At 38.7% G+C, this 20,937-nt stretch overlaps 1 protein-coding gene across 4 annotated transcripts; it reads right to left on the bottom strand.

Annotated features, from left to right (window-relative positions):
* Nucleotides 1-481: 481 nt before the first annotated feature.
* Nucleotides 482-20,901, bottom strand: SLC35A5 (solute carrier family 35 member A5; the record flags this gene model as incomplete). Of its 4 annotated transcripts, none has more annotated exons than XM_082840515.1 (7): nucleotides 482-1,970; nucleotides 3,310-4,090; nucleotides 10,486-10,553; nucleotides 13,075-13,208; nucleotides 14,573-14,671; nucleotides 19,766-19,914; nucleotides 20,567-20,901. In XM_082840515.1, the coding sequence occupies 6 exons, from the start codon at nucleotides 19,893-19,895 to the stop codon at nucleotides 1,902-1,904; spliced, it is 1,281 nt and encodes a 426-aa protein (XP_082696641.1). In that variant the 3' UTR covers nucleotides 482-1,901. The 4 variants fall into 4 exon arrangements, with proteins under 4 accessions (XP_082696641.1, XP_082696643.1, XP_082696642.1 ...); XM_082840517.1 differs by having other exon boundaries at nucleotides 13,075-13,205; XM_082840516.1 differs by having other exon boundaries at nucleotides 20,722-20,901.
* Nucleotides 20,902-20,937: the final 36 nt, after the last annotated feature.

Genomic DNA, 20,937 nt, shown 5'->3' with positions numbered 1-20,937 from the left:
TCACATTTCAGTCCCAGCTCCTTCCCTCTCTCTACTTAATTTGTAAATTAAGATGAGTAAACCTTCCTTTGGGCAATAAATGCTTTCCTGAAAAGGAGGGTGAAAAAGCAACTGTAAATGAGAAAATCAATCTCCATGAATTAGTGGGATCTGCTATTTAATATATCCCGTAGGCAATACCTTCACAAGTAATACTGTTGCAATTTTATGTGTTTAATAAGTATGTTTTATATGCTATATTTCCTAAAAGTGAGGTCTTCCTATAGCTGATTTTCTTTACCTTAAAATGAATTGCCATAATAAAGTAATCTTTCTGTTTCACATTACTCTGATGGAACGCCTATGATAAGGTAAAGTTTTGCTATTCTCAGAAGTCAAGATCTACTGAAAAAGAGACAGTTTTAAAAGTTCTTTTGAAATTACGTTTTGAAATTAAAAATACTCTGCATTCCATCTCATATAACAAAGTGGCAACACAAGGTAAGTGTTTAATAGTTATTTTATTTATAAATTTCCACCAACTCTTGCCATTCATATTGTTCTGGATATCACAGATGGATTATGTAATAGTATTATATTTATCTGTATGAAATTTAGGGGAAAGAAGAGATGTACAGACTGCATGAAAACGACAACTTAAAGCTCACATTTACAGTGTAGTGCTCTATAAACACACAGGTCTATTAGCTGAAGCCAACACTTGTCCCATCACCATCCACCATATGGCCTTGGGCAAGTCATTTCTGTTTTCTCATTTTTAAATTATCTATCACCTGACTTCTCTACCTCATAGACTCAACTGGATGCATGCAAAAATACCTCAAAAAATACCATGCAGTTTAAGGGTGCAATATGGTTACTATAAAGTGCTTTATTTATTACTGGCCTTCCTCTTTTTAGAGTAATACTATTCATATTTCAGTAAAAGTCATTTGTTTGCAAAGTGACTCTTTTAAAAGAACTCTTCGGCGATAGTCTTACTGACAACCTGGCATGATTCTGAAGCCAGTGTCTCAACCTTTAGGAACAGAGTATGATATAAAGATATAAAATAGTCATAAGTTCTATTTAATAACTAATAAAAGTGGCTTATTAGTTCTCCAAAATAGAATAATTCAAGAGTCATGTGGTCAAACTGAGGAGAAAAATCCCACCATAGCTCGTTTAAGTGATGTAAAATACAAGTGATAACTGTGGGGACTGGAAACAAACTTTCACCTAAATGGAAGCTGATTTGTGTAGAAAAACATCAAAAGACAACCACTAAAAATAAGATTTCCCACAAATTCCTAAAAATTAAAATTCTGAGATTTTTGTTGAAAAATTTGCTTCTTTGGCAAAACATTTAGCACAGACTACACTACTCTCAAATCAATGTTGTGGCCGGTTATTAAGGTCCTTCAACCACATTTTTAGAGTCTCATTGCTTTTTAATTACAAAATGACTATCTCCATGGCCTCAAAATGCAAGGGTCAACCTAGGTGATATTTATAACGATAAAAAAGGGAAGACTATGGCATGCAGAGCAGAACTACACAATTCTGAAAATCTGGCAAACTGATCTCTATTTGTATATTTATAGGGTACAGCTAACATGATTATTACAAGTTTTCTGGAATGGAGGAACAAGGAAAATAATCTGCAAATATATCTTGACCTACTAAGTACCAGGCCATTAATGCAGTCTCCATACTATTATTCTTACGTCAGTTCCTTAGAACTTTTTAGCCTTTGGGTACTCTAAGCTTTGGTTGGAATTATTTAGGGAGCGGTTAGATATATGCAAAGAGTTTTATGCTTTAGAAATGTTCTTGGTTTATCAAAGTGGAAAGATAAATATCACACATGCTGAAAATGTGAAGATAAGGTTTGTGAGAGCTGCCAACTATTTGGGTACCAGTTAGAAAGCATCTTCATCTGATTCAATATCACTCTTGGGTTTGGTAAGTCTCTCCAGTTCTTCTCCATCCTAAAAGGAAACATGAAATCAGTAATTAATTAGGACAAAACTAGAAATGTCCCATTTTTAATGATTACTAAGGAGAAACCTTACTAACAAATCATGGATTTTATTTAATTAAACTATAATCTTGTTAAATGAAATTAAATAAATAAGTTCTTGGAAAGTTAACCGCAGGCATACAATGAGATAAAAAATTGGAATGCACTTCAGTACATTTGAATTTCAAAGTTAACAAGAGCAAAGTAAGGAGCGGCCTCTGCTGGTCTTGGAGGGTAATGACTAAAGGCTGCAGAAATAGGTATAAACTAGGCCTTGTTACCTACATTGATTTTCTTCTACCTAAAAAAGTAGGGCAAGCAGTGTTATTTGACTGTTGGAAAAGAATACAGGATTTCTAAATCTATATTCTAACTGATATCAGAGCAGGCTTCTAATTTTTTCATCTTAAGAATCTGTTGTAAATATCATCACTTCAGAGGCATTACTGAGGGAAGCTTTGCCATGAACTGTATCTAATAAGAAATAGGTTAACTTTCCCGAAGAGTAAAATGTTCATTGTGTGAACTATCTCATATTTTGTGTTGTCATGAAAACTGTAAATTTAAACCTAGATAGAGGACTCCATTTCATGTTTTATTTAAATATATATCTCGTAACTTGAGCCTCCAAGAGATCACTATGCATTTGCAGCGATCCTTTTGGGAACCTTGGGAACCACCGTCTTAGCGAGATAAACAAGGTTGCCCTTCTGGCACACTCTGGTTTACGAAAAACTACAGCGAAAAGAAAGAAGCCAGGCTTTTGACTTATATTTAACAAGACTTACTAATGTCAAAGATCAACTTTTCTTACGAATGAGGCTTGTTTCCCCAACTACAGTGGGGTGGAAAGAGTAATGAATGGGTTTGGTACCAGTTCTTTCTGTATAGTAACCACTTACTATCTGTAACCCAGTTAGCCTCTCTTTGGTACCAGTTCTTTCTGTATAGTAACCACTTACTATCTGTAACCCAGTTAGCCTCTCTGAGTCTGTTTCCTCACTTGTAAAACTAGGAGACTAGACAAGATAAACTGTGATGCATCTTCTGGTTCTGTGACTGTAATATTCTATGATACAACTAATGCATAAGGTCCTTGAGACTGTGATTTATACTTTTTCTCAACCCCTGACAGCATTATCATGAGCCCTTATACATAAGGAGTCCAACAAATGTTTGTTGAACGGTAAGTCACAGAGATCCAATACGCCCTGTGCCAAATCAGCACTGATCTATTTCTTTTCTTGTATAACTACACTTTGAATTTGGGAAGAACAGGCAAAAATGCAGCATCGTCACAAACTTACCCCACTGGAGCGCTCCCAAAGACTGCCACTTAGATCTCGGATCCTTTCTTGCCTAGGTGCGTATTCCAGACCTTGAGGCTTGCTGGCATTATAAATAAATATGGAGAGAAGAACTGACGGGGCTTCTATGAAAAACTCCAGGGAGGGCCTGAAGTCAAAGACCAAGACAGACACCGTTGTGATGACGACAGTGGTGACCTGGGCCATCAAGACATGGAACATGTTATCCAGGAACTTCAGAATAAAGGCTACTGAGAGGCCCTGGAATGCAGTTACAAAAATAAGGGCTACTGAAAATGCATTGTGGCCATAAAAAAACCCACAGTTCTTAACCTGATCACGGTTACTGCTCTGAAGGCCCAGGGTCAGCCCATTAAAAAGAATGCCAAAGAAATAGAGTTTGCTGTTCTGTACAAAGATGCTTTCAGTGAGCTGGTTCCCTTCCTTCAGTATCTTTTCATTATAGATATTGGCCATCGAAGAAATAAAACACTGGACTATAATAAGAACATGGCCCAAGCCAAGACGGATATGACTGAAAACCCTGGCCGTGGTGTTCCACTGAGCTTCAGAAAAGGTCCACTCCTTTGCCGTGCAATTGTCTTTTCCGGAGCACTCACTTCTGAAAAGAAGACAGGAATTGGATGGGCTGAAGAAGGCATCGTGATGAAATCCATGTCCTGCCAGGTTATGTTGTGAGGTCTCAGTCCCAGAAGTGAGGGCCACAATAGACAAAAACAAAATCAGGAGGGAAGCCCACTGTATCCAGTTTAGATGCCTCCTGTTCAAAGATGAAAAAAGAGATTTTAATACTGGTCTTTTTTCCTCCTCCCCTATCAACTGTGTCTACTGAAAACTCAAATCACTTGAGTACTTGGTTGCATGAACCATACTGTTTTTGCCTGCATTCCCCACAATTCAAGTTCAAAGGAAACCCGTCAGGGTGTGTCTGCTTCTTGAACTTATTATATTTTTTTTGGTATGCGGGCCTCTCACTGTTGTGGCCTCTCCCATTGCGGAGCACAGGCTCCAGACGCGCAGGCTCAGCGGCCATGGCTCACGGGCCCAGCTGCTCTGCGGCGTGTGGGATCTTCCCGGACCGGGGCATGAACCCGCATCCCCTGCATTGGCAGGCGGACTCTCAACCACTGTGCCACCAGGGAAGCCCTTTAACTTATTTATTTATTTATTTATTTATTTTTTGCAGTACGCGGGCCTCTCACCGCTGTGGCCTCTCCCGTTGCGGAGCACAGGCTCCGGACGCGCAGGCTCAGGGGCCATGGCTCACGGGCCCAGCCGCTCCGTGGCATGTGGGATCCTCCCGGACCGGGGCACGAACCCACGCCCCCTGCATCGGCAGGCGGACTCTCAACCACAGCGCAACCAGGGAAGCCCCTTGAACTTATTTTTTATCTGCTTTTATAGTAGCTGTCCCTTAAGGCCATTCAGTCATTTCTCCTCATTTTAAGTTTCCTTTTAACCTATAGGTTTAACTAAGCCTCCTTCCTACCTTGGGAACTGATCTTAGTTGTTTGGTACGATCACTTTTTAATCTCGCGATAAAATAAGTTATAGCAGGGATTCTCAATCTAGTTTCCATGAACCAGAAAAAATGTGATGAGCTTAGGATATCTGTGAATTCTTGCAGTGTGGGCCAAATCTTCTACATAGGTGAATTCCTGGTCTTCCCCACCCCCACCAGGTGATCCTTCAAAGATCCGTCAAATTTTCAATACCCATTTCTGGGTATTCATGACCCAGAAATGATTTAAGGAGGAAGCTAGTTCCCAGATTCATGGCCTGATCATAAAATATTATACAGCAAACTGTTTGATAAGGCAAGGAAAAAATATTTTCAGTGTTTCAGTTGATGAAGTCCTAACAATGCTTTATTTATTTCTTTATTTTTCCTAACAACTAACTTTTCAGATATGGAGGATGTGATGATTATTATTCCATTTTGCAAATTCATTCAGTTCAACAGACATTTAATAAGCAGCAACTATGTGCCAGGCATGCTGGGAAAAGAAAAAAGACTTGGTCTCCATCCTCAAAGAATTTACACTTTAATACGGAGTGAGCCATGGAACTAAATAATGACAATATAATGTGTGACATATGATACACAGAACAATTGGGGTACACTGAGGAACAACACCTGAGCCTGGAAATAGAGTCAGGTAGTGCTTCGAAGAGGAAATGACACTTAGGCTGAAAGATGAGAAATAAATTGAAGTTTCTCATGTGAAAAGGGAGTTGGCAATATACCCAGGAAGAGGCAAGAGTCTATACAAACGCTACAAGAAGGTACACTGACTAAGGAAAGAGGGGTATGGGACTCAGGTGGGGGCATCCAGGGAGGCTTCTGGGGGGAACACCTTCAAGTGTGAAGATCGATTAGTCAGGTGGAGAAGAGGCACACCAAGAACAGAGAGTAACATGAGCAAAGGCAGACATGTAAAGCAACAGGTGAGAACTGAAGTTGCAAGAATTTTGGAGCCTTTGTTGAGCACCTACTATGGGTCAGGCAGTTTCTGTTCTAGAGGAGGAAATGGTTCTCAGAGTTTAACTGACTTCTCTAAGGTCATGTATTTATGAAAGAGCAAGGAAGGAGTCTGAGCCATGGTTTTGTAAGTTCTCCTTCTGGACCAATGCACCTCTTAAGTATAATTCTGAGTTCCCAGGATGCCTGTACAGGATTATGTGTCTGATTTCACCAATGCTTCCATAGAGCTTCATGCTGTGAAACTGCTAACTGCACAGATAGCACAGACAGCAGCACACCTGTGCTCCCTATATGTCTTCTTGTGTATACACTTTCATATAACCAGATCTAGCATGCAGTGATGAGACCAACATAGCCTTATAGTCCATGAGGTCAGAAACTGTCAGCTAGTCACATACATTTCTGAAGGTGCAGGTGGTACACATTTAGTAGTAGAAAGCAAATGGAACAGAAACCGAAAAGACAGAGATGAAAAGTGGGTGCTCAATTTATAAAACTCATTATATAACCAAGTACTGTAAGTCAAGATAAATGAGGCAATGATATACTCTATAGGTCCTTTAGAAGTTTTCAATTCTGATGGCTATAGATCTTCCACTAATATTGACATGGAGAAAAAAAAATCCAAGGAAATAAAGCCTTAAATAAGCTAACCGGTACCTACTGCAAATAATTATTCATTCAAGATAAATGTTCTAGGAAGGTAAAAATTATTAAGGATTAGGGTGAAAATAGATTTTTAGCAAAGAAAATAAAACAATAAATCATCCTATAAAGTCAGCTGAGGATCTGCACTCTTATAAATGATGACTGATTAGGCACGAAAGAGTTTGAAAAAGTTTTCTCCTTACGGCTTAGGTGATTCAACAGTAGAAACTCACTTAACCGACCTCTCCACTGCCCCAGTAAAACATTCAGATTGATGCGCAGAGCTGAATGCCTCTGGCTGGAAGGCTGCTGAACCTGAAGGCCTCTGCTCCCAAGTGAACTGTTTGCTCACAAAGAGTCTCTGTTCCAAAACGTGTTTTTGCCAGGTGACCTCATTATTGTAATTATATATTTTAATGATTACAGAAATCATAAATTATGAGTGAATGAAAAGGATTGCTGTTTTCATGAAAACTAAGTTGAATGCTTTGGGAGGACAAAAGGCAAATCTCAAGACAAAAAACCTGCCTTTGAATTAGGTACAGGTAAGTTAGTTTAAGCTTAGGGAATGAATAATAAAAATCCAGAAGAATCTACTTTAAAAATATACTTAAGGCTTGCTCCACTGTAATGAAATTGAAACCAGAAACCACAGATGATGTGTAATGAATGTAGGTTCAAGCAAGAAAGAAGCCAAAGAACTCCAATCAGCAAACCCCACATGTATGCAAAGGAAAGGTTCCACTTTGAACCATGGTTCCACTTTGAACCATCAAAAGAATGATGAATCGACACTTACATACCTTAAGTTAAATTGTCTAAAGTATATATATATATTTTAAATGACATCCCTACTTTGAGTCTTCCTAGTAACTCAACAATTAGGTCCAAATTGTGTCAGATATGAGCATTTCTACCATATCTGGTGGTAAACCAAAGCAGAGCTAGAAAATATTTAAGTGGAAAGACATAACTTTTTACAAGAAACCATGCATCATAACTTTCTAAATAGCACAAAGAGTGACCAGGGGCAGATTTATCAAGGGAAATTATAAATATTTATCAAGTGAATGAATGGTTTTGGAGAAATGCTTGTTATTACTGAGTGGCACTTTTATTTTTTCTGCTGGTTCAGAAAGTAAAGTTCACCGTAACTTCTAAGACATCCAACATATGTTTCAAAATGTGTTTTTAAATAATTTTTTCCCTTCCCTTTGAAGAAATCACAGAAACTTATATACATTCTTTAGGTAAAAATAAGTGCTGGTCTTGGTTTCGCTCTCTAATCTCCCAAATCTCTATGTTCAGGCTGACATTATTATTCCCTAAAGCCTAGCAAACAAGATTATACAACTTTGCCAAGCCTTAAGAGCAAACCAATAGGGCTTTGCGGCATGCCTGCCACATTTCCACTTTGAACCAGTAACTATACTTCAAGGAGGAAATCTATGCATTCACATGGGGTTTAGAATAAGATATTTGAATGATGATACTTTTCACTTTTTCTCACTTTCAAATTCTTACAAGTAAGTTTTACATTAGTCACTGGACTTATTTTTTTCTACCTGTATAGCCTTATATCCTTTACCTGTATGGGAAAGGTTATTTGATAGCTCTGCTAGAGTCAAGTATAAGACAAGAGCTTTGATATTCTAAATGAGTTATTTATGGCAAACAAATTAAGAACTTGTGATAGAACTCAAGCTATTCTTAGGTCAAAATTTTATTGCCACGGGCAAAAGACCATCAAATGACTCATGAAGAGTAGATTAAATAGGGAAAAACTAACAAACAACATACACTATCACCAACAAAAAGATCAAAATAGAACAAAGTTGATTTTAAAATATAATAATAGGTAATACTTAAAAGGCATTCCCATAAAAGACATTATTAATTACCACATTTTAGCTTCACTATTTAGAGTAGCTTCAAGTGCTGATTTGTGAATTAGTCAAACTAAGACCCATTCTGGGAACTAAGCGCTTGTGGAAATAATAAAAATGGAGTGCTTTTATTGTTTCTTTAATCTAAAGAACTTCTAAGGATTCAAAACAGAGTGGTATTAACAACAAAGCAAACACATGCCTAAGAATCCATATCACTGCTTTGAATATTAAGAGGTAAAATATGTAAAAAAAAAAAAAAGTTTGAACTGTAGTTCATAACGTTGTTTGCCCCTCTGCCCCCAGCCTATCCACCTACACTCCCTCTTCTACAGCCAAAGGGAGCTGCCTGAGGGCTGCAAAATGCTTAGTGGCTCTGGGTTCCAGGCACAGACTCAGCCTAACTGCACCTATCTCATGGGGTCATTGTGGGGTTAAGTCAAAATAGGGTAGAAAGGCCCTGAGGAGACCTTAGTGTTTTCTAGTCACTGGTGGAGAGCATCCCCGCACAGCTGCCCACATGGCAGTCGGGCCACCCTGGGCAGGGCTTTTCCAAGTGCCCCTCACCTTGGCCCACAGCCCTGCTCATGCTCTGGGGTCATTAAAAAAAACAAACAACTCTGGGCATAGCTAGAGCTACTAGCCAATTTCAAGTCAGGAAATACCTTTAAACTTCTCTTTTGTAAATTCAGTTATTAATTTAATTTTGACGTAATACTTATGTATTATATAATAACTTAAGTATAATACCATGTGTACTCATAAACTGTCACTTCACAGGAAAAAAAAAATTTTTTACTTGAAAAAAAAGTGAAAAAAAAAGTCCCAAACAAAACAAAAAAATACATGTTTTTGAGACCATCGCTCCCCTATTAATAGTGAGTATTTTATTGTGTGTCAGAGCCAACAATTATTCCTTTATGGAAGTGCATCCCTAATTTTATCACAGGAATCAATATAAAAATATTATTGCTTACATATGTTTTCTCAGAAGCCAACTTTTATCCTACAAAGTGACTTTCGTGCTGATTTTAAAGACTTTAAAACGTTTTTTTGGATTAGCATTCTTTAACTTGCTAGTTGAATTGACTTATTCTCACAATTCATAAATAAAATGAAGAAAGTGATAGCAAAAGCAAATTTCAGTGACTCTAACATTTAAATTGGATGAAATGCTATGTTCATTTTTTTCCCATCTCTTACATTAACTATTAAATTGAATGTTTCCTCAGGGTAAAAGAAAACCTTTCAAGAATTTCATATAATTTATGTACTGGATGCATCATGGGATTCAACAAATAACTACTGAGTGCCTATGGACCAAACCCTTCATCCTTCTGTACACATCAATTATGAAAACACACTCATTATGACATAGCACATTGAGAAACAAATTAAAAAGAGAATGTGAATGTAAAATTAAAATAAAAACAATCACAACAAATATAACAAAGAGTTAATTTTATTTTCATCATCATCATCATTAAATAACAAATTAAACTGGAGTTAAGTACCCAGATCCTGTATCACCTTAGGACATTCTGGCCTTTGCTTTGCAGCAGAGCCTATCTAAACTAAAAATGTTTATTTTATTCAAACTTTCTCCTGGAGATGAATTGGTGATAGCACTTGGAAAGTTTAATAAGTTCACTCTTATTAATTGTAATTTTAACTAGATTCCTCATGCAAATCCTCTGCCAGTTAGAGCTTAAATCACGTAGTCATCTCAAGGAGTTTAATAAGGAATTTGCCACTTTTTATCACCTCCAAACTCCAAATAACAAATATATTAATCTTAGGAACTTCTTGGTTCCCTATTAGTGTACAGAGAATCTGCAAAAAAAAAAAAAGCTATTGAATTCTTTGTTGAAAATCTGGCACTAAAAATTAAAATAATTAAAACCCAATCATCTCTTGTCTTTTGAGATGCTAAGAAAATACATTTCAAACATTGAATCGCAGAGGATTTAGACAGGCTAACACTGCAGCTGCTTTCCAGATGGGTTAAACAACTTGCCCAACACACAAAGCAAATTAGGAATAAAATCCCGGCCTTGGGATTCAGAGGGTATATCATCTGAAACAAGGCGGTACCATTTTAAAGTATGATATATGCTTTCACAACAAGTTACTTACTTCAGCACTATCCTGAATAGAAGAGCTGTTGTTATAATGCTAAAATTTGAGAAGATAACAGCCATGGCCTAGAAAGAAAGAGAAGATAGAGTTACAATCCAAGCAAAGCACTGACCTCAGAAATCTCCCAGCTTGGTGCAAGTTCACCTGACAAAAAAAGCTTTTTGGTCAAAATCCAGAGGGGTTATTAGGGCAGCTACTTCACTAGAGGATTAAATTCTATTTTTATTGCTTGTTAAACTTACGTAGATATGATCAAATTATTGTACAGGCTTTGAAAATGTGCTGAAATTCAGCAAATGCCTGTGTAATAATCTTTATGTGCAGATCTGGAAATATGTATAAACTCTTTAAGTTTAGGTCCAGAAATAATGGTTACAATGATTATAAAGCATACTTTTTCAAGCTCTCAGAGACTTTTAACACTGATTCTGTGGGTAGAGAGAAAGCAAGTACTGTTAGGCCCATTTATACATTAAGAAGATGGAGGTATAGGTTTTTAAGCGTTTTTAATGCTCTAGGAATTAAATCAATTTATACCTGGTTGAACTGCAGTGATTCAATACCAGTGATTCACTACCAAACTTATATTTGACAGTCCTTTGGATTTATTCACATTGTTCTAAACACTTAGAAAGGTGTTAGCCAGATTTTATTAGGGTTTGTTTTTGTGAATTTAGTCAAATTTCACATATGAGAATATTAATCTGAACATATATACATTTTGGCCCAGAAAATATGAAATTTATCACTGCCCCCATAATTGGATCTGACAATATTAATAATTTCTAAAAACAAATCCTACTGCCTTCCTCCTTGCTGTCACTTTAAATTGACCAACCCTAAAGAGTATCCACAATCTTATGCAACCAGCAAACACGACTAATATGCAGCTGAATTAAAGAAATAAGAGTAAAATCCAATAACAACTAGCAAAAATTCCAAGAATACAATATTGCTCTTTTCCTACTGACTTTTATGGGAACCATTATTTTAAGGTTTTCTTTGCAGATGAATGCTTGTGAACCCCTGGTTAGGAGAAGTAAGAGGAGATAAGAAAAGTACGTGGCTGGTTAAGAGTGGGGAAGTGGCGGCTCTGAGCAATCAGTTACAGCGCTGCTGCTGGCCTGGGGAATTGTGTCCACTCTGTCCAGGCAATAGTATAGAACAAATAAAATATCACAGCTCTTTGCCCCCAAACTCCCATGCATCTCTAGTTAATTCTTTCCAACGAGGTGTGGGCATAGCACTACACAGAATATGTATGCCAAGTAATTTATTTTGTAATATCTGTGGTTGTACACAATCAGGAAGGAAGAGCAAAGCAAGAAGCTGTAAGAACAGGAAGTTGCACTCCTGCTTTGGTACTAGGGATTTAGCAAAGGGATATAAATTTAGAGGTAGTCTGTTGGATGCAAATAAAACACAACAAATATACACTTCTTGAATGTGAATAATTATGTTGTTGGGAGGAATTCTCAGATCTGAAAAACAAAGTGAAAGAATTTAGGAGAGGACACATTTTAAATGGAATGAACTTTCACTAATAAAATGGATCACAGAGCTGAAAGCAACTTCATGTGATCCCCTGGCCTAGGCCCTTACCTTTGGGCCGGTATGGTAACACTATTCTATTTTACAGAGCAGTTTGGCCTTGCCTGGTTCTAATCTTTTAAATTGTGCAAAAGAATCAAACTCCTGTTTTCTACCTCAGTGCCCTCTTGACCCCTCCTTTTCACCCCACTTTCATACTGATTTGGATATACTTAAGAGGCTTCAAATAGAGGACTAGTGTCAACAGAAATTCTGTTTATGATCAAAATGCCTGAACTTGCTCTTTAAAGAAAATTAAAACACATTTTCTTAAATGTGGCAATAGAAACCTTCGTTTTATAAAATGAAAATATAGAGGGGAAAATATACACGTGATCCAAACTGAGTAATAGGTAAAAGCAGAAGAGACCAAACTTTACTTCTGATTACTAACAGCTCTCTAAATTGGCGTAGGGGATGCCAGGGGAGATGAGGAGTATACCTAGTATTATCAGTTATGGATAGCAGTTAGATTGGGAGGATATAATCTCTACCCTTAAAGAACTTGGTTAAATCACTGGACTAACAGAAAATGAAAATCATACCAAAAGAATACATATACACCACATTAAAACAAGTGTAAGAAAGAGCGGTACACTGAGTGTATAATTTTCTGAGTTAATCATGGGAGTCTGCTTGGAGGTCCTGGATGTTGAGATTAATATTAGAGGTGGGTGACCACAGGATGGCTCAGAAAATAGGCAGACTGGTTAAGGTTACACAGAGAGAGATGGCTCTAGATTCAGTGGTCAGGAAGCAGCTCCCACAGATCAGTCAGCACAGTTTAATAGTTATCTTTCACAGCGGAAGAGTCTTGCAAGTGGATTGGTAAGTCAGTGCTCAGATGATTCTGCTCAAACCTCAGGAAGGCCAGTGAGGCAATGAGAAACTAACAGTGCCAAGGAAAACGATTAAAAAAAAAAAGAGAGAAAGGTTAGTTCCAGGATTCATTTCTCTGTCTTTTCAATGCTGTCTTCTTTGTCATTATTTACTTACAGGCTGAAGATAGGAAAGGACATAGAAGACGATCAAATTATCCAGGAAATAAAGAAAGGCAGGAATGGACCACTTCATGAAATTAGAGAATTCCTTCCAGGAACCACATCTCAAGTTTCTATTTTGATGATCTTCTAAAGAAAGAAATACAGCAATAAATATATGAGCTTGATGAGAATGCACATATTTTTAGAGAAAGTAAATTGTATTTAATTTCTGATATAATTCTTTAAAAGAGACTTAATGCTTTCATAAGTGACTATTAGCCTTGAGAAATCAAGGACTACACAGGATTCCATTATGGTCTTTCTTCACCCCACCACCGTGCTCATCTCTGACAACAGCAACACTTTAGGAATACTGATTTTCTTAGTTCCTGCTAACTTGAGACAGACGTATTACTGAAGAAGGCAACTCAGGACACACTTATGTTTTCTCTTACTACTCTGAGCATAAAGCCAAGAGAGATCAACAAGTTAAAATAAGTGGAACAAAAAATGTAGCGTTCATGCTGGGATTTTTTTTCCTGGGGCCGGGACGGTGGTGCTGTGGTGGGTGAGGGAATCAGGAAAGGGAGATAACTAAGTGAAAGTTTATATATAGGGGAGTAGAGAAAATTAACCTTTGCTCATCCTAGTATGAGTTATTCTCCTATCTCTAGGTTTACAAAAACTTAAGAAGGTACTATAACGGAGAATGTAAAATAAAATGAAAAGATAGAAAACAATTTAAGTCTAACCCCTGTAAATACTTCATAAATTTCATGAGATTAAGAAATGTATTCCACTAACTAGAAACTCTGCAAAGACTGAAACCTCTGAGAATGAAAAGACAACTTCTTGGGCAAGCCCTTTAATAGTGTAAATTCTATGTCTACCTCATGTGGGAAGGTGGTTCAAAGTAGTAGAGAGAGCTAAGGTTCAATAACTGGAGAATTACACAAAAGGGTACATACTTTTGATCTGAGGAAGGATTAGTACCCTTATTTGATACTCTTTGCACCCTTATTTGATACTTGTTTGATAGCTGATGAAACTGGAGCTCAGAAGAGTAAACTAATCTGCCCTAGAATACAGTCTCTCTGACTCCAAAGCGCGATGCTGTCCCCCTAAAGGCAATGGGGATTGTTTTGCAGTATGCTACATATCACGTCAGACAGTAGTGATTTAGATAATCCTGAATTTGAACAAAAACTAACTCGCTGTGTGACCCACCACAGGAACAAGTCAAGAGGCAGCACAGTGGACGGGACGCTAGGACATGTGGGTTGGAGTCCAGGCTTTGCCCCTCCTACCCAGCACCACATTAACACTTACTACTTACTCTGAGTCTGCTCCTCACCTGCAAAACATGAGTAATCATATTTCTATTTGTATCTTAGTATCCTCATATATAAAATTAATGGGCTAGACTAACTGATACGAAATGTTCCTTTCAGTTCTAAAATTTTTTGATCCTGTGATTTTTAACCAGTATATAATACCATTTCAAGACTCACCTTTCTTTAGAACCCAGAATGACACAAGCACACAGAAAACCAGCTTCACCAGTTCTGAGCACACATTCACAGTAGTTGGAAGATAATCATATTTGTTCTCTGAAATGTAACAGAAATGTTTTTTAATTATAAATTTTGCTCTATATAATGCTTACATACAGTAAATAATTTAGAGCTGTTTCTAAACTTAAAAGTTGGACTTTAAGACTGGTTATATTGGGCTTCCCTGGTGGCACAGTGGTTGAGAGTCCGCCTGCCGATGCAGGGGACACGGGTTCGTGCCCCGGTCCGGGAAGATTCCACATGCTGCGGAGCAGCTGGGCCAGTGAGCCATGGCCGCTGAGCCTGTGCATCCGGAGCCTGTGCTCCGGAATGGGAGAGGCCACAACAGTGAGAGGCCTGCGTACCGCAAAAGACTGGTTATATTAAACTTCATCCAGTTGGTTTTGGCTCTTTTGGATTTTTGAATCAATTCACCTAACGTGAATTCACCTTGCCTCATTGAGCGTTTTATTATCCTTGAAATTGAGAGATATGCCTCTCATGTTTTCGAGTTCCTGAAAAATGTGTTGAGGAGGCTAGGGCTACAGGCGAAGAAAGCTTTGCAGCATTAGAGATCACCTTCTAAGTTGACCATTAACTAACAATCAGGGCCTGACTAATCAAACAGCTATCAATCTAGGTGGCTGAATTATTACCCAGCTCATGATTCCTCTTGTGTGACTTGTCTGCCTTGCTTAAATCAAGGTACACTCTGTCTGTGATATTCCCTGAACTCAGTTTTCCTATCTGTTTCATATCATGGTACACATGGAAAACAATATTTGTTAGGCACTCTGGGACAAACAGTATGTTGTGGTAATAGAAGGAAGCGGCTTGAGGCAAGAGGCAACTGGCCCAGGGTTCTTCCGTGGACAAACACACTGACACATCCAAACCCACTGACCAATCAGGAAGCTATATCCCAACCTACAAGTCAATCTAATTAGGAAATGAGGTTTGGTTAGTATATCTTGACTTAGCTGTTATTTCTCTCCTTTTTCTAAAATGCTTACAAACAACTTGCTCTATGATTTTGCCAAGGACAAACATAAATTTTATTAGTTACTATTTTGAGGAATGCATTTTCTCAAAAATATTTGCTTGTTTCCCTTGGTTGTCATATGAAAAAACTGGCCAAGTACAAAGGAAAAAAGCCAACTTGACATTCTTGCTCCCCAGAACACTCTTTCTTCCTCTTTTCTGTGGTTTTCCCTGATCTTCACAACCTATGCATAATCAATCCTTTATTCATCTCTGATCCTGTAGCACTAGTGTAAACAGATAGGGTAGGGGGTCCCCGGAGAAAGAGAACCAGGCGTGGCTTTCTGGACATAAGAGAAGCCATTTTTGGCCTAAGCCATCTTGTGACTTAAGCCTGGCCATAATGCTTGTCCTTGAACAGGTCTCAGTAATTAAGGATCTTAAGGGAACAAAAGAATGCAGGAACAAACTGTTATCCAGCAAGAGAAGTGACAATAGCAAAGATAATGTATCAGTTGTTCTGGACATAAGAGAAGCCATTTTTGGCCCAAGCCATCTTGTGACTTAAGCCTGGCCATAATGCTTGTCCTTGAACAGGTCTCAGTAATTAAGGATCTTAAGGGAACAAAAGAATGCAGGAATAAACTGTTATCCAGCAAGAGAAGTGACAATAGCAAAGATAATGTATCAGTTGTAAAGACTCCCAGTTCAGTTTCAATGGTAAAGATGAGCCTGCACTGCTCAACCACCAGATCAACTAGAACTGGATGATGATGTTGACCTTTTCTGACCCTCCTGACTTCAATCAACTAAAGCTGGATTCTGTCAACCACCCAAGCCCCTTCATAAAATGCATGTACCCTTTAGCTTAAAATTTCCCCAATTTTGCTGTTTGGGAAGACACTGCTTTGGGAAAGATCCCTGGTGTCCTCCTTACTTGCTACAAGTAATAATAAACCCTTCCTTCTCCCGATCTTTGGCTTGGTTGTGTCTTTTGGCTCAACACCTACCAGGAGGTGAACCCTGCTTTCGGGTAACACTACCTATAAACCTCTATAACAGTACTTGTAACATTGTATTATAGTTATTTTTTATGTTGTATGTCTTACCCTTAAAATGTAAGCTTTGGGGCTTCCCTGGTGGCGCAGTGGTTAAGAATCTGCCTGCCAATGCAGGCGACACGGGTTCGAGCGCTGGTCCGGGAAGATCCCACATGCCACAGAGCAACTAAGCCCGTGTGCCACAACTACTGAGCCCACGCACCTAGAGCCCGTGCTCCGCAACAAGAGAAGCCACCGCAATGAGAAACCCGTGCACTGCGACGAAGAGTAGCCCCCACTCGCTGCAACTAGAGAAAGCCCGCGTGCAGCAACGAAGACCCAACACAGCCAAAAATAAAAACAAACAAACAAATTAAATAAATAAATTTTAAAAAGTAAGCTTCTTACAAGACAGGGATCATGTCTTGTAAGACATCCTAAACCTGGCAGTTAAGTGTTCTGCACTTAGTAGGCACTTAATTGGCTGTTAAACTTTCTCCATTATTCAAAGCTCAGTTAAAAACATCTCTTCCTCCCTCTTCTGAGCTCAAAGTTATACTGAAATCACATTTCCATTATCCTCCAACAATACTTTGCTTTACTTTCTAGCACGATACACATGAGCAAACATGCACGCACACAAATGGGGGGGGGGCTTCATATCACAACTTTCAAACTCTTGTCACTGCTCTTTAACTCATTCTTGCTTTTCATCATTTTTGTTTTTCTCCTTGCATTTCTCTCACGGTTGATCCCGTATCGTATCACAGCATCACGTGTGACCTCTCTCCACTCTTCTGCCCACACTTCAACCTTATCTACGCCACATTCATCCTTATTGGTTTCCCTTCACTCCCAGAGAGAGGAGCCATGGCCCCACTGTTTACCCATTCTCCCCATTAAAACCTTCCATTCTCTTCAGGGGCTTTGCTCCAATAATTATTTCCTCGGGCTTCAGTATATCTCCTTTATCTTTCAATTAACTGGCTTCCTCTCCTCTCCTACAAGTATGTTCAAAACTCCCAACCAAAAAAAATAAAATATAAGATCCTCCCTCTCCAGCTACCATACCTCCTCCTAATCTCCATAAAAGTGTCAATATTCATTATCTCCACTGTACCCACTTTCCACTCAGATCTTGCCCCCAAGCAGTTTGGTTTCTAATCCCACCACAGTACTCCAACTACCTAGTTCCTGAGATTACCAAACATCTTCTAATTACAAATTCCCAAGAGTGGGTTTGAATCCTTATCTTATCCTGATGTTGCAATTTCCTCCCAGTCAAACTCCCTTCTATAAGTCATGTGCATTTAGTTCTCTCACCTCTCTAGTTCCTTCTTAATGTCCTCTGAGCATCAGCACTCCTGTTAAATGCTGGCATTCCTTGGCTCTTTGTTATTTTCTCATTCTGTGTGGTTACCCTGAATGAGCCCTCCGCTCCTCGAGTTTTAAATGTCAATTTAATATAAATGTTTCCAAATCTGTATTCTGGAACATTTAATGCTCACTAAACATGTCCATATGAATGACTATCTCCTATTTATTCATTTAACTGGCATTTCCTTGACATGTGTGAAGTGCTAAACACTGCAGGATACAGCAGTAAACAAGGACACAGCTCCTGGCCTCATGGAAGGTACAAGAGCTAAAACTGTTAATTTCTCTGAGCTCTGTCCAACTGCTCTTCCTTCCTTAGTCTCCATCTCAGTTGAGAACATCAATTGATCTACTCAGCATCCAAACCAGAAACCTCTGAACTATCCAATACTTCATCTCCTTTAATCTCCACATTCCACACATTCTCCAGGTCTTATCTTTTCTATGTTTAGAATATTTCTTGAATCTATCCTCTCTTCTCAATTCCTACTTCAAAAGCCTTGGTTAGTTTTCATCATCTGTGGCTTGAATTTGTAATAACCCCCTAACTGGCTACTTCTCTTCCCCTTTAATCCATTCTCCATCCAGCTACCATAATAGTCTTTCTCATCTTAACCTGCCGTTGATATTCCTCCAAGTATTCCTTGTCCCCCAGATTCTAGGGCCTAGAGAATAAAGTCCCAGATGCTTAGCATGACATATAAAGTCCTCAGCGCTCTGATCATTACTGCCCTCTCTGGCTAAGCACTCCTTCCCCCCCTCGTCCAAGTCCTTAAAACTTTTTGCTCAGTAATTCTGAACTACACATTCTCACAATCCATCTGCTTTTTTAATACATCTGTTCATTTTTACAGGCTGTTGCTTCTGTTTTGAATACCTCTGCCCACCTTGTCTTCTTGTGGGTCAACTGTCACCTTAACAGGGAAGTGTTCCCTGACTGCTTCACAGTCCACATCATGCTCTCCCAGACAGAATGTATCACTTTCTATGTAAAACTACCGCTGTATCTTTGGTATAGAACTGCACTTATTATACTGTATTTTCATGATGCATTTACATGTATTTCTCTTCTAATAAACTGTGAATTCTTGAGAATAAAGTCTATATCTTGTGCACTTTGAACTCTGCTAGTAATATCTAGCCCAGCGCCTGGCAGAGAAATGTTAACTGAAAAAGAGACTTATGTACACATCTGACTCCCCAAGCAGACCATTAACGATCATGATGTCATGATTTTACGTGTACTCAATAACTAGTGAGAGGTTCTCAACACAGTTTTGTGGAATTAAACTGTTTAAATACAAATTCTTACATTAAGAATAATAAAAGATTTCCTGAGTATGTATTTATCAAAGCTAATAACCTGTACTGCTCCATTGATTATGTAGTTAAAATAGTACCTCACAAACCCCAAGTGACCAAATGTATCTCCTATTTCAAAATAAGTTATAATATATATTGCTATAGGCCCAGAAACACCTGTTGATTAAACCAACAGTCAGATGTTATGATCTGTTCTGCAAAGGTTTTGATCCTGTACTTAACTGACCCAAATTTCACTCAGCATCAAAAATTTTTCTTGGTAAGGAATGACAGTTTAAAGAACCAAATTTAAACATGGTTTATCACTGACATGAAGCAGAATACTTTAAAGGGTATTATCCCCATTTTATATACAAGGGAAACTAAAGACAAGAAAGATAAAGTGTGATTAGATGGCAGTGCTCCATACATATTCCAAATCTTAACTTACCTTCATTGGCTGAATATTTTACAAGTAGGATTCGACTGGAGCTTAAAGCAATGAATATGGCCCCCAGCAGGAATGTATACATTGCTGAAGAGGAGCTTAACACGGGATGACCACAATAATTGCTTTCCATTCCACTGTTTTTTAATTGCCTTAAAGAGAAGAACAAGTTCATGAGCAACCCTGCTGGCAGATTAAGCATAATGCAAATACCACTGATTTGTGAAGAACAGAAAAGGAATTTTTTAGATGTCTGGTTATGCCTATACCCAAAGCAAAAAAGTTGGGGAGTACAAGGGAAACTATGGGGAAAGGAAAGAGTCAAAATCTGATAGGAGGGGGAACTCTAGAGATTGAAAAGGCAAGAGCCAGGTTAGAAGTGCTGCCAAAGGTAGGACATTTTAGGACTGCAGGATTCTGCAGAAAAGCAATTCTTTAACTTTCATTCTTATGAGCAACTTTGCTCTAGCAGATAATTTCATATTTGTATTTTTCTCCTCAGTAGCAGTTTTTCCATAGGAGGAAGAAAAAGAGCTTGATGGGAAAGATTTCGTTACAATAATGACTGAAATAGAAATATCTGAAACACTGTGTTAATTTATACTGAACTACTGTTGGAAGTAGAAGACGACTTAGAAATCAATGGCTCTAAGGCCCTCTTTTCATATGTTAAGGCCATTAAACTCCAGGTCGGGTAACTACCCAAAGCAACCCAGAGTAAGGATAGTGCACAGTGCCCGGGGGATTGGTGAGAGATGGGCTGGAAATACCAATGCCCACAGCCCAAGGTGGGCGTAAACCTACCAAGGCCAAAGAGACACCTCCCCTTCTCGGGTAGAGCAGCTTTCCCTCCACGATCTAGGAACGCCTTCTTGTCACACATGCGCAGGAGGCATCTCGTCTGGGGCGCCCTCCCCTCAAACGCACGCGCACTTCCTTGTCCCGGGGGGCGCGGTTACCTCGGTCCCCTGGAAGAGCTTCTAGTGGAAGAGCGTACATCCTAAAGCTAAGACAGTAACTGTCTAGGTCCGCAGCAGCAGCAGCAGCGGTAGCTTTTAGGGTCCATACGCAGAGAATCTATGGGAGGAAAAGAAAGGCGAATAAGCCTTTGGACCCAACCCTCCTATTCCGGAACAAAAAGCACAATAACTACCCGACTGAGCAAAAGCGGACCT

This window comes from Leucopleurus acutus (assembly GCF_964270905.1).
Source record: "Leucopleurus acutus genome assembly, chromosome: 5".
In the NCBI taxonomy this organism is placed as follows: Eukaryota; Metazoa; Chordata; class Mammalia; order Artiodactyla; family Delphinidae; genus Leucopleurus; species Leucopleurus acutus.
The sequence above is the reverse complement of the archived record's forward strand: the minus strand, read 5'-3'. Positions and strand labels throughout refer to the sequence as shown.